Here is a 15,069-nt window from a genome sequence, read left to right on the forward strand (position 1 = left end):
TACATTATCCTGCCCTGCATTTAACTAGAGGAAATTTATACCTGTATAATTTCCAAAGTCAGACACTTTACTTTTGAAAGGTCTAAACAGCAGTCGGGCATCAGAGTTATTTGAATCTTTCTAAAGACTGGGTAACAACATTTAGTAAAGTTGCTGCCCCACAGCTCCAGTCACCCAGGCCCAATCCTGATGACTTACTGTGTGGAGTTTGCAAGCTCTTCCTGTATCCACACGGATTTTTTCAGGCATTCCGGTTTAGGCCCACATCCCAAAGATGTACCATCTGGTAAGTTAATTGGCTGCTGTAAACTGCTCTTTGTGGATAGATGGACGATAGAATTTGGGAGGAGTTGATGGGAATGTGGAGTAAATAAAATTTGCATAAATGGATGCCAATGGCCGCTATGGACTCAATGAGCAGAAGGGTCTGCTTCATGCTGTATGACTATGTCGTGTGAATCACTGATGAAATAACCAGATTAGCCTGGCTATACAATTAATGCATGTTTTTTAATTAGTATAACTTTCAAAACTTCCTCCAAGACTGCTAACAATTTTAACTTTTCTTTATCAATCAGATCAATGCTTCAAATTTTCTCTGTGGAAACCTAAGCTCCAATGAATCAATTTATAGCCAGCCACCTATTCTTGAAGTACCTGAAAAGACTGCACTAAGGTAAAGACACTTCTGTTGTTCTTATTGAATGGATTTGGCTGATCCAATTGCACAAGTACAGTTATTATTTTGTGTCATTGTTCAACTACTTTGTAGCCACCGACAGAAACTTGCTGTGTTATTCCATAAATAGCCACAGATGGTCAGCAGAAGCATAAGAGCAGAGCATGACAGGAGAACACAAACCTATTTAACCCCTTAAGTCTGTCAGCCGTTCATTATAATTGTCGGAGATCAGCCACCTGTATTAAACCTTTCTCGATTATCCTTTTAACAAATGGGCGTCACAGTGGTGCAACTGTAGAGTTGTTTCCTTGCAGCGTAAGAGACTCGGGCGCGACCCTGATCTCGGGCGCTGTCTGTATGGTTTGTATGTTCTCTCTGCTTTGTCTGGGTGTTCCGGTTTCTCCCGTATCCCAAAGACGTGCAGATATGTAGGTCAATAGGCTTCTGTAAATTGTGTGTAGGATACGGGTGATTGTTAGTTGGCGCGGTCTCGGTGGGCTGAAGGGCTTGTTTGCACGCTGTATCTCTAAAAACTAAACTAAAAATGGCCCAGCACTAAAAAAAGGGTTCCCTATTCCTACCACCATCTGCGTGTAGAAGTGTTTCCCTAACTTCACGCCTGAAAAGTCTGGCTTTAGTTTTAATAGTGTGCCCCCATTCCTGCTTCCACCATCAGCAGAAGTAATTTTGACCAGCTTTTCATGAAGTATTGAGAGCATTAAGCAAGTCACTACATGCATGCAGTTTAAGATACCTCACCTAATTTAACTGGTACTGGTACATGTATCATTCTGCTAAATCAGAATAACATTTCCTCTAAGGCCAATAGATGCTTCGCGAGGTATTGTTCACACGTGTGTTCTAAACCTAGGCTTTATATGTAAAATACTAGAGGGTATAGCTTTTAAGATGAGAGGGGAAAGTTTAAAGGAGATGTGAAGGATAGGTTTCTTTACACAGAGAATGGTAGATGCCTGGAATATGCTGCCAGGAAAAACGGTGGAAGCAGATATGTCAGTGAGGAATAAGCGACTTTTAGATAGGCACATGAATATGTAGGGAAGGGAGGGATATGGTTCACATGCAGCCAAAGAGAGATTAGTTTGTTTATTTATTTATTTATTTAATTCTTTATTTCAAACAGAATAAAAAACAAATGTGAAACAGCATATAAAAAACAAACCAAGAATATTTATAAAGTGCCCACACTTAATAAACAATATCTATAAATAAATGAAATCGTATGTGTCCGAAAAGGAGCAGGAAGAAGCCAAAGCTTATTAATTCCCACCCCTTATTCAACTGCTTATAATTATCTTATACAAATTTAGCAGCTATATGTACACCATATGCACACCAGCAGCTATATGTACACCAAATTATTTACCGTTATACACTAATCAAATATTTACAAGCCATACAAAAAAGAGAGAGAGAAAAATAAAGAAAAAACTCTCATATACTATAGTATCTTAGTCATATATACAACCCATCACCCTATAATCACCCTTCCCAATACAATCAGTATAACAAATATCCCACTCACAATCACCTATCCTCATCCCAATATCCTTTTAAAAAAGTGTTTTTGTACATTTTTAAACTGAATTATGTTTGTGCTAAGTTTTATCTCTTGTTCCAGACCATTCCACAAATTCACACTACAGATTGCTAGGCACATACTTTTAAGAGTTGTTCTGACATTGAGTTTTTTTTTATTATGTTCCTCTCTCAAATTATACCCACCCTGTCTTTCCATAAACAGTTTTTGTATATTTCTTGGAAGTAAATTATTTCTTGCTTTGTACATGATTTGCGCAGTCTTAAATTTAACCAGATCGGTGAACTTCAGTGTATGTGATTTTTGTGTCTATTTTGTGTCATTATGATCGGCACAGACATCATTGGCTGAAGGGCCTGTTCCTTATGCTATACTTTTCTCTGCCCCATGTCCTATAGGCCGAAGATTTGTTTAAATATATTGGGCCAAGCTAAATCTAACCAAGTCTTACAGAATATCACAAACATTCGCATATATCACAGAATATCGCAAGCTAAATTTTTCAGAAGTTTCTAAATCTAAGTAAATACTCTAAAGTAATATAAATCTAAGCAAATAAAATATTACAGGAAACTTCAAAGGTTATATGATCGAACACAATAACTCTCCTTTCTGATGGTATCATCTGTGTTCAAATAAGTTCATATATGGCCACAAATTTAATTTCTCCGTGTCCTCAATTTTTACAGAAAAGTTGTTTCAATGAGAAATTAGGTCAACAATATGCCTTCAATTCCATAAGCTTCATTTCCATCTCTAATTGGAGGTTAATTAAATACCTTTTAGAAATCCGTGGGAGCAACATCTGTAAATTACCCACATTTCAATAGGTTGTACACTTATTTCAATTTATAATCACAATCATCAGGCAAGATCTTGCTTTCACAATTCCATGTTCACACACTGAGGCACTGACAATTGTCAAAGCCAGCTTACAATCTTACTTATGGATCTCAATCTTTTCTTGCCAACAAATGTAGGTTAAATATTCTATAATTCCTTCATTTTTCCCTTATACTTCTTCCTAAAGTGACATAAACTGTCTTCCCAAATTGAAAGTAGAATTATTGAATCAAGCATACTTTAAAGGTTTATAATATGTATGGTAACTGCAATGTTCTCATCGATGTTCTTTGAATAACTGGGATACAAATCATTTGGCCTCAGGTCCGTCAGTCTTCGGTGCCAATATTTTCTTCAATACTTTAATTTAATTTATTTTGCTTTTGGCAAATCTTGCCTCTGGTTCAATATTAGTTTCCTTTGATGCCTTTCTTATAACTATGGTTCTCTCCTCCCCCTCTAATGTAAATATTGACATAACATAATCATTCATCAATTCTGCCATTGCCTAATTATATCATCACAGCTATCCATATCTAAGAGCCACGCATTAGTCTGACCTCTTTTTTATGTAGGAAGGAATTGCAGGCGCTGGTTTAAACTGAAGATAGACACAAAATGCTGGAGTAACAGCAGGACAGGCAGCATCTCTGGAGAGAAGGAATGGGTGACGTTTCAGGTCGAGATCCTAATGGGGGGAAGAATGGTGTCGACCTGAAACATCACCCATTCCTTCTCTCCAGAGATGCTGCCTATCCCACTGAGATTCTCCAGCTTGTGTCTACTTCTTTATATTGTAATTGCAAAAATTACATGATGCAAGATTTTTTTCAGGTTTGTTTCTGTTGCTGTTATTTTCTGTTTTGTCTTTTCTTTTGGCTCTTTATTTCTTTCCTAGGTGTCAGAATCTGGATTTTGCCATTTTGTATGATTTTACTCATGTTTTTCAATGTTCTATAGATTCAGGATCTGTTCCTGTGGATTGGAGGGTAGCTAATGTTATCCCACTTTTAAAAAAAGGCGGGAAAGAGAAAATAGGGAATTATAGACCAGTTAGCCTGACATCGGTGGTGGGGAAGATGCTGGAGTCAATTATAAAAGATGAAATAGCGGCACATTTGGATAGGAGTAACAGGATCAGTCCGAGTCAGCATGGATTTACGAAGGGGAAATCATGCTTGACTAATCTTCTGGAATGTAACTAAGAAAATGGACAAGGGAGAGCCAGTGGATGTAATGTACCTGGACTTTCAGAAAGCGTTTGATAAGGAAACTCTTGGGCAAAATTAGGGCACATGGTATTGGGGGTAGAGTGCTGACATGGATAGAGAAGTGGTTGGCAGACAGGAAACAATGAGTAGGGATTAACGGGTCCCTTTCAGATTGGAAGGCAGTGACTAGTTGGGAACCGCAAGGCTCGTTGCTGGGACTGCAGCTATTTACAATATGCATCAATGATTTAGATGAAGGGATTCAAACTAATTTTAGTAAATTTGCAGATGACACAAAGCTGGGTGGCAGTGTGAACTGTGAGGAGGATGCTATGAGAATGCAGGGTGACTTGGACAGGTTGGGTGAGTGGGCAGATGCATGGCAGATGCAGTTCAATGTGGATAAATGTTAGATTATCCACTTTGGTAGCAAAAACAGGAAGGCAGATTACTATTTAAATGGTGTCAAGTTGGGAAAATGGGAAGTACAACGGGATCTGGGGGCCTTGTTCATTAGTCAATGAAAGTAAGCATGCAGCTACAGCAGGCAGTGATGAAAGCAAATGGCATGTTGGCCTTTATAACAAGAGGAGTTGAGTATAGGAGCAAAGAGGTCCTTCTGCATTTGTAAAGGGCCCTAGTGAGACCACAGCTGGAGTATTGTGTGCAGTTTTGGTCCCCTAATTTGAGGAAGGACATTCTTGCTATTGAGAGAGTGCAGCGCAGGTTTACAAGGTTAATTCCCGGGATGGTGGGACTGTCATATGGTGAGAGAATGGAGCGGCTAGGCTTGTATACTCTGGAGTTTAGAAGGATGAGAGGAAGTCTTATTGAAACATTTAAGATTATTAAGGGTTTGGACATGCTAGAGGCAGGAAACATGTTCCTGATGTTGGGGGAGTCTAGAACCAGGGGCCACAGTTTAAGAATAAGGGGTAAGCCATTTAGAGATGAGGAAACACTTTTTCTCACAGAGAGTTGTGTCTGTGGCATTCTCTGCCTCTGAGGGTGGTGGAGGCCGGTTCTCTGGATAATTTCAAGAGAGAGCTAGATCGGGCTCTTAAAGATAGCGGAGTCAGGGGATATGGGGAGAAGGCAGGAGCGGGGCACTGATTGAGGATGATCAGCCATGATCACATTGAATGGCGGTGCTGGATCCAAGGGCCGAATGGCCTACTCCTGCACCTATTGTCTATTGTTTTTATTTTATCTCTTGTTTTACTTCTTAACTCGCACTAAAGTTGAATTTCAACAGCCCTACTTCCAAGTAGTTTCTTCTATTATATTTGTGCATCTACCATCAGTAGGCAAATGCGTGGGGAATTTCTTATGTAGGTCAAATCATTCACGATCTGTATGGACACTAAACCTCATTGGAAGCAATGCATTTGTCAGCGCCCAGCAGTGCAGCAGCATTCTACTTCATTGAGGAGCATTCTTGCTATTTCAAGGAAGGCGAGATAAGAAGATATGAAGTTGAAGCATAGTAGGCTATTCAGATCCTTCCATATTTACTATCAATCCCAAAATGTTGCTGATCTTTCACCTTTGATCCTGCATTAACCCTATGTCCCTTATTTCCCTTAGTATGTTCTGATCTAAGTATCACCGTCTTGAATAAACTTGGCAACGCTATCTCCGTCGACCTCTAATGAGCCCCAGAGTTCACCACTTCTTGGGTGAAGGCATTTCTACTCATCTCTGTCCCGAATGGCCAAATCCATATTTTGGGACACTGACCCCTTGTTGTAGAAACAGCAGCCAGAGAAAACAATCATACCTCAATCCACCAAATCCCATTGAGATTTTTGAATATTTCAGTGTGATCAACTATTATTCTTCAAACATCAAGACATTAAATATCATCTGACAAACCTGCATCTCAGGGTCAAGCTTGGTAAATTTTTGTTGAAGTCCTTTAGTGTTGCTTTAGGTGGGAAAGCAGACTTGGAGCACACAGTTCAAGTTCAAGTTCAAGTTTGCGTTTATTGTCACTTAACCGACTAAGGTACACTGAAATTTGAGTTACCATACAGCCATACTAAGTGAAAGAACACAATACACACATAAAATAAATGTAACATAAACATCCACCACAGTGGAACCAACATTCCTCACTGTGATGGAAGGCAATAAAGTTCAGTCATCTTCCTCTTTGTTCACCCGTGGTCGGGGCCTTGAACCCTCCGCATTTGCCATTGCCGACGGTCCGGTGTCCAAGCCCTGTCGACAGGATGATCGAAACTCCGGCGCGGAACGGTTTGGAACACTCGGCGGCATGGAGCTCCCGAGTTGGCCGCTTCTTTCCGGAGACCGCAGGCTTCACGGTGTTAAAGTCCACAGGGCCCCGTGGTTGGAGCTCTTCTTCTGGCGATCCTCGGCAAAGGATCCCCGGCTCCGCGATGGTAAATCCGCGCCCTGCCTGCGGTTTGAAGCTCCGGGCCGGTCTCCAGGAAAGGCCGCACCTCTCCACGTTGTTAGGCCGCAAGGGGGGGCGGAGATACGACATGGAGAAAATCGCATCTCCGTCAAGGTAAGTGACTGAAAAAAAGTTTTCCATATTCCCCCACCCCCACCCCCCACATAAACTAACCAAGACACATTGAAACTAACTTTTAGAACATACTTAAAATAATAAAAACAGTAGAAAGGACACAGACATTTCAGATGCTATCTCCTCAGGCTACAGTATAATTAAACCAGTATACCATCACTTCATTCATACCCGAGCTCTCCTACAATATAATGTAACTCATTAAGATTCTGTGAGTAGCATCAATTCCCATGTGGACTGGCAGAGGGATTTAGTACATGGTTCCCCAAGGTAGTTTTCAAGTGGGTTAAGTTTTCACAATCATTTCGAAGGTGAAGCAGAACGCTCTGTGAAATGGGAGCTGCATTTCTTTATAAAGCTCGTAGTAACAGCCATTGAAATCAATTCTTCGATCAAGCATTTGCCATTAGCTGAACCCGTTTACAATCTAAGTTTTTTTTCTTCCAGATTCAAACTGAATGGGATTGATGCTTCTGTTGGATTTTGGGAGGTTACAGAAGCTGAATTTCAACAGTGCTCTGTTTCAAATGGGAAGAGTATCTCGCTGTTGCACACTGTGGATGGATTTGTTCTTCTGGAGGAGATGGCAGCAATGGGCAGCAACTACTTTATTGGTAAGATGTTTCGATCCTGGTCTGCGTTCCATCTCTTTCTTTTGTTAAATGAGAGTGCTTACATGCAAGTGTCTCAATAGGAGATTGGAATTTAAACTGACAATGCAAAACGCACAAGCTAATAGGTGTCCAAGTTTGGTGAAAGTTTCATATTGTACTCTGGTTCATTTAATGAAGATAAACTAAGGTTGATTAAGATCAATTCTTTGATGTTCCATTGTTTTTAATGACCCTCGATAGTAATGACTCCTCGGCTATTTTTTTGCCACACAGTCATGCAGCTGGTGGAGCTGCTACCTCACAGCGCCAGAGACCCAGGGCCTGTTTCCATGCTGTATTTCTAAAAAATATAACATTTTGAGTCCGCGATAGGATTCCCAATGGGAATACCTAGACAGTGGGCATTCTGGGAGAGGAAGTGCATGTGAACCAGACCAGTGGACAAGAGATGTTCTGTGTCCAATTATAGTACTCTCACACCAAGGGTCAGACTCCACTTCCTATTCCAAAACTGACCTTTCTGTCCTGAGCCTCCTCCACGGTCAGTGTGAGGTCACACACAAATCGGAGGAACAGCACCCCATATTTTGTTTGGACAGCTTACAACCCAGCAGTATGAATATTGATTTCTCTATTATCAGGTAACCCTTGCATTCCCTCTCTCTCTCTGTCCCTCCCCCACCCTAATCATCCTGCTAGTTTCACTGTTCGTATCTTTGCTATCACTTCCTCCACAGCCAACAATGGACCATTGTAGGCTCTTTGGCTACCATTGGCCCTATTTGTTCTGCTCCTTCTCATACCTTTAGGTTCCTTCTCCCCTGACTCACAGTCTCAAGAAGGGTCTTGACCCGAAACGTCACCTATTCCTCACCTCCAGAGATGTTGCCTGACCCGCTGAGTTACTCCAGCAGGTTGGCTCAGGTTCAGACAATGGTGGCTGTGGCCAACTTTGAAACCAGGAGTACGTATAAAGGAGATTTTCATCTTTGCAGTGCCTTTCCTCACCCTGTATAACCTAACACGCCTGACAGCAATTAAAGCATCTTTGAAACATAGTCACTGATGCAGTACAGGAGCCACAGCAGCCAATTTGTGTAGCAAGATCTCTTCCCCCCTCTCCCAGCAGACAAGATATACAGAAGTTTGAAAATGCACACTTTATTTTAGACTTTACGTTTAGAATAACATAACGTTTAAAGATGGAGCGTGGAAACAGGCCCATCGGCCCACCGAGTCTGCGCCAATCAACAATCCCCGTAAGCCAGCGCTACCCTACACATTAGGAACAATTTACAATTTTACCAAAACCAATTAACCAACAAACCTGTACATCTTTGTAGTGCGGGAAGACCCAGAGAAAACCCACGTGGTCACGGGGAGAACGTACAAACTCCATACAGACAGCGCCCATAGTCATAATCGAACCCATGTCTCTGGCGCTGTAAGGTAGCTATTCTACCACTGCCCAACTAAACTAATTTCATGATTCTATAATCTGAAACACAGCATCTGTGACAAGAGAGCAAAAGAGAGAACAACATTGAATCATCAATCTAGATATTGTGCTCAAATCTTCAGAGCAATATTTAAGCACACAATCTTTCACCTCAGAGATGGAAGGAAGCAATGTCAACAAGGTATGGGTTACCTCCAGATATAGTTCTTTCCAGTTTGCAGAGTGTGGAATAATTATATTCTGCTGCAAGGCCATGTTTTAAACATTTCTTTTAAATAACCACATTAATTAGTTTTATAAATGTAATTTTCCCGTCCCCAGCACAATACTGTAATTAGGCCATTGCCCAGGGATTATCTTCCCAGGACTATGATTGGCATTTAAAAAGGAACAGCTATTTTTGCTCCACTAAATTGCAGCAAAAGTAAAGAGAGAGCTAATAGCCTCAAATGTTTCATCTTTAAAATAGATATTCAGATCTGCTGAATATTCTGAACTGCGGCATTCATTTTAATATTGTTGATTTTATAAATGTTATCGCTTGTGGAAAAGTTAGTCATTCTGTTTCAAAGAATTGAAATTTGATGCATATAAATGAGTTTAAACGAGAGACCATAGGCACGCTGTGATACTGCATCAAGATAATTGATTCCCATCAAGAACCCTCTGCCTGTGATCCTGTGTTAGCAAACTGCAATCATCTTGTGAATGATAATTGTTCTAAGATAATCTTCAAAGTGTTCTTCTTAAAGTATTTTGAACATTATAGTGTGTATGGTCTATTACTTAGAATCCAATGAAAACTGTCTTTGCCCAGTAAGAGTACTGTGTTAAAATGAGAGCCTATGTTTGGTATATGAAGAAGAATATTATGAAGAGGTTAAGTCAAATCTCATTGAAGTTGAGATGAATGAGAGTTGGTCATTGAGTCACCAAAACAAGGCTTTCAACCCAACTTTCAGTCATTGAAGGTAGGCATGCAGGTGCAGCAGGCAGTGAAGAAAGCGAATGGTATGTTAGCTTTCATAGCAAAAGGATTTGAGTATAGGGGCAGGGATGTTCTACTGCAGTTGTACAGGGTCTTGGTGAGACCACACCTGGAGTATTGCGTACAGTTTTGGTCTCCAAATCTGAGGAAGGATATTATTGCCATAGAGGGAGTGCAGAGACGGTTCACCAGACTGATTCCTGGGATGTCAGGACTGTCTTATGAAGAAAGACTGGATAGACTTGGTTTATACTCTCTAGAATTTAGGAGATTGAGAGGGGATCTTATAGAAACTTACAAAATTCTTAAGGGGTTGGACAGGCTAGATGCAGGAAGATTGTTCCCGATGTTTGGGAAGTCCAGGACAAGGGGTCACAGCTTAAGGATAAGGGGGAAATCCTTTAAAACCGAGATGTGAAGCACTTTTTTCACACAGAGAGTGATGAATCTCTGGAACTCTCTGCCACAGAGGGTAGTCGAGGCCAGTTCATTGGCTATATTTAAGAGGGAGTTAGATGTGGCCCTTGTGGCTAAGGGGATCAGGGGGTATGGAGAGAAGGCAGGTACGGGATACAGAGTTGGATGATCAGCCATGATCATATTGAATGTGCTCGAAGGGCCGAATGGCCTACTCCTGCACCTAATTTCTATGTTTCTATGTTTCTAACTCATTTTTGCCAATGAAGTTGCCCAACTGAGCAACTTGTCTGCATTTGCTCCATAATCCTTTCAACATTTTCTGTCCATGTATCTGTCCAAATGTCATAAATGATACAATTGTACCCATCTCAACCACTTTCTCTGGCAGCTCATTCCACACACCCACCCACGGCGTGGAAAACAAAACTAAAATAAACTAAGTTGCCCCTCATGTTCCCTTTAATCATTACATTCTCATGTTAAATCTATGCCCTCTAGTTTTGGACTGCCCCACCCTGGGGGAAAAAACCTTGACAAGATACATGATGCCACTGGTGATTTTATATACTCTATAAACTCGCCGCTCAGCCTCCTTTTCTCCTGGGGAAATTCCCCGGATTATGCAACGTCTCCTTACAACGCATGCCCTCCAGTCCAGAAAACATTCTCGTGAATCTTTTCTGATCTTTTCCAACTTAATAACATCTTTCCTATAGTAAGGTGACCAGAACTACATACAATATTCCAAATGTTGTCTCACCAACTTCTTGAACAGTTGTAACCTGACATCCCAACCTGTCCACTCAGTGCCCTGACTGATGAAGGCAAGCATGATAAATGTCTTCTACACCATGCTGTCTCCCTGTGTCACCATTTTTAGGGAACTGTGTACTTCCACACCTCCGTCTCTCTGTCCTACACCATTCTCCGGGAGTTTATTGTGTAAATCCTGCCCTAGTTTAATTTACCAAAATGCAACACTTCGCACTTGCCCAAGTTAAATTCCATTATTCACTTTTCCAGTCAATCTGGGGCCTATTGTAATCTTAGACAACCAATTTAGGACTTTAACTTGTAGACCAGTCATATTTTTTCCATAGTCATTTTAAAACTAAAATAATTATTGTCGCTTGTCTCAAAGTATACCACCACTGCTACTTCATTCTCTTGCCCTGCTTCTTATACAGCTATTTATATATTAATTGAGAATACTTTCCTTAACAAATTCCACTTGTCCAAGTCCTCACACTATTGCAGTCCCAGACAATATTAGGGACAACTAGACCAACTGGGACCCGTGGGTCTCTGTCACACGGGAGACCTAGTCCCCCAGCACACTATTACACTACTCACCCATAGCCCCGTAGGGAGGCAAGGAGAGACTAAGATAGATGTAAACCAGGTAGGACCAGTTGGGTCACGTCCCCCAATGCGGGGGGGGGGGGGTGGCGTGGCGGGGTGGCGTGGCGTTCTTGCTCACCCCAGAGAAAGACGCCCCCCGGAGTCAATCACCCCCATCACCCCCCACAATGAAAATTATGGAATTTATGGAGGCAATCAATCGTCTCCACCTTGAGAGGTGGGGAGGGGCCAGGGAGCGGTGGCAGGGGGGGGGGGGGGGGGGGGGGGGTGCGGATGGGGGGGGTCAATAATCAAGAGTGTTTTATTGTCATATGTCCCAGATAGGACAATGAAATTGTTGCTTGCTTGGCTGTAGTGAAGAAGCTTTTCCTGAGCCTGGACGTTACAGTTTTCAGGCTTTCGACCTTCTTCCCGATGGCAATGGTGGAGCGTGTGCCCAGGATGGTGTGTGTCTTTGATGATGTTGGCTGCCTTTTTGGAGCAGGGGGGGGGGGGGGGGGGGGGGGGGTGTGAATGCCCGGGGGGGAGGGTGTGAATAAATGGGGGGGGGGGGAGAGGGGGAACTGGCTGTGGGTCTAGCTAGCGCGGAGAAGAAGCGGCAACCCCAGCTCAACTCCCGCCGGGCAACCGACAGGCCCAGACCCCACCGCCGCCGCCGCCACGAGGCCCCACCGTCGCGATGCCACACACGCGCCGCCACAGCCATATCATCTCAATGTCTCCTTCACTCGCACACTCCCCCACACACCCCCCCTCCCCACACACCACCCCCCCGCCCCCCCACACACACACCCCCCTCCCCCACACACACCCCCCCCCACACCCCCCCCCCCACCTCCCACCCCCCCCCCCACCACCACCCCCCCCCCCCCCTCCCCGACAACTACCTCCCCCATCCCCCCTTCCCTACACATACCCCCCCCCCCCACACACAAACCCTCCCCCCATACACCCCCCCCCCCCCCCACACAAACCCCTCCCCCACACACCCTCCTCCTCCACACCCCCCTCCTTCCCCACACACACCCTCCTCCCCCACACCCAGGACCAGGCCTCCCCAACGGGTCCCACTTAGTTGAGTATCCTCCAAATCTCTGGTAACCCTGCTCCAAGGAGGATAACACAATTATAATTAGTGCCTACGCAGTTTACTCCTTTGCTTCTTCAAAAAAGTTTCAATATATTTCATCTAAGGCTGGCATTTCATCAATTTTCAAAGATGCTAAACACCTCGGTGCTATCTTTATCCCATCTATTATTTCACACTTTCATCTTTATTAAAACATCCTCCTCATTTGCAAAGGCAGTACTAATAAAACATATTTGGATTTTCTTTGATTACACTTGCCAATATTTTTTCATACCCTCTATTTAGTTACCCAATCTCCCTTTTAAATTTCACTCCCACAGTTTCTAAAGATATCCAGATTTCCGGCGATTCTAATCTTTCCATTTTACCATTTTCCGATCAGCTTTCCATGTTTTATTTACCTTATCCAACAGGAATCACCCATTTAAGTTGGAGAAGGGCAGGATTTTGTTTTCTTTGTGAGTTTTGAACCTTTGGAATGTTCCATATCACAGATAGGTCATTTCTTTGACCAAGGGTAGGTTAAGGTTTATGAAGATTAGACACGAACATGGATTTGAGGACCAGTTCGGAAAAGGCATGGTCATTCTGAACTGTGAAGCAGGCTTGCAGGGACATGTTGGGGACTGCTCGTGTACCCATGTCTTATATTCCTTTGAGAGGATGCATTAGTTTAGAGATAGTGACGAAAGGGAGAATCCCTGGTCCAGGAGCCCTTAAGGTGGATGCATTAGTTTGGAGATAGGATAGTTCCAGGGCGGCACGGTGGCCCTGGGTTCTGGGTTCGACCCTGGGTTCTGGGTTTGATCCTGCCTACAGGTGCGTGTCTGTATGGAGTTGTCCGTTCTCCCCGTGACCTGCGTAGGTTTTCTCTGGGATCTCCTGTGTCCTCCCACGCTCCAAAGACGTACAGGTTTGTAGGTTAATTGGCTTGGTAAAATGATAAATTGTCCCTAGTGGGTGTAGGATAGTGTTAGTGTGCGGGGATCGCTGGTTGGCGCGGACTCAGTGGGGCAAATAATCTGTTAACGCACTGTATGTCTAAATTAAACACTAATAAATTGTAAAACTCAGTCAGATAGCACACAGACATAGATACATTGAGGCAATAAATGTGATTAAAATAAATATTTTGCTGATCAATCTGACACGTACTCTATGATTTGAGTTGCATGAAAGCCCTATACTGGAGCCAATGGTACAGATCAAAATGGACACTGAAGAAAGTTCACATCTGCTACCTTGTGTAAAATGTCCTAAATAACCAAGCAATCCTGCATCATTTAGGGGAATTACATGTGAAAAATGATGCAGGATCTTGTTGTTAAAGGAAAACCTTAAGCCAATTTCCCAGAGAAACCGGGAAAAACCTATGTGTTCACAGGGAGAACCTACAAACGCCGTACAGACAGCACATGCACTCAGAATCTAACCAAGGTCTTTGGCACTGTAAGGCAGCAACTATACTGCTGCGCCACTAAGCCACTGCAGATCTTATAAGAAATGTTTAGGATAGCACCATGGCACAGCTGGTAAAGCTATTCCATCACGATCCCGATCTCAGATGCAGTTGGTGTGTAGATTGCACGCTCTCCCTGTGACTGCCTGTGGGTGTACCATAGACATAGACGATAGGAACATGAAGCACAAGGATGGGCCCTTTGGCTCACCATGTCTGTGCCGAACATAATGCCAAAACCATCTCTTATCTACCTGTGCATAATCCATATCCCTCCATTCCCTGCATATCATATGACTATCCAAAAGCCTTTTAAATGCCACTATCGTGTCTGCCTCAACCACCAATACTGACAATGTATTGTAGGCACTTACCACCCTCTATGTAAAAAAAAAAGTTGTCCCCACATCTCCTTCAAATTTTTCCCCTCTCACCTTAAAGCTATGCCCTCTAGTATTTATTTTTTCCATCTTGGTTGAAAGGTTCTAAATCTCTACCCTAGCTATGCCTTTCATAATTTTACATACAATACTTCTATCTGTTCTCCCCGTGACCTATGGCGTTCCAAAGAAAACAATCCAAGTCTGTGTAACCTCTCCCTGTAGCTAATACCCCCTAATCCAGGCAATATTCTTTCTTCTAAAGCCTGCACATCCTTCTTGTAACAGTGTGACCAGAACTGTGCGTAATATTCCAGATGTAACCTAACTAATGTTCTTCCCACATCCCACGGGCGTGTGAATTTTGAAGTAAATGGCCTCTGTAAAATTGCCCCTAGTGCATCGGGAGTGGATGCAAACGTATAACTAGTGTGAACAGGTCGACA

The 15,069-nt window shown here is 42.8% G+C and overlaps 1 protein-coding gene across 1 annotated transcript in view; it reads left to right on the forward strand.

The window, feature by feature from the left end:
• The window catches only part of dner (delta/notch-like EGF repeat containing), a 223,206-nt gene that overhangs the window by 111,101 nt on the left and 97,036 nt on the right, over nt 1–15,069 (forward strand). The window contains exons 3-4 of the mRNA XM_055645657.1: nt 579–676; nt 7,299–7,465. Of these exons, the coding sequence (XP_055501632.1) occupies nt 579–676; nt 7,299–7,465 (265 nt within the window). The remainder of the gene's footprint in view (nt 1–578; nt 677–7,298; nt 7,466–15,069) is intronic.

Source organism: Leucoraja erinacea, chromosome 14 (genome assembly GCF_028641065.1).
Source record: "Leucoraja erinacea ecotype New England chromosome 14, Leri_hhj_1, whole genome shotgun sequence".
Taxonomy (NCBI): Eukaryota; Metazoa; Chordata; class Chondrichthyes; order Rajiformes; family Rajidae; genus Leucoraja; species Leucoraja erinaceus.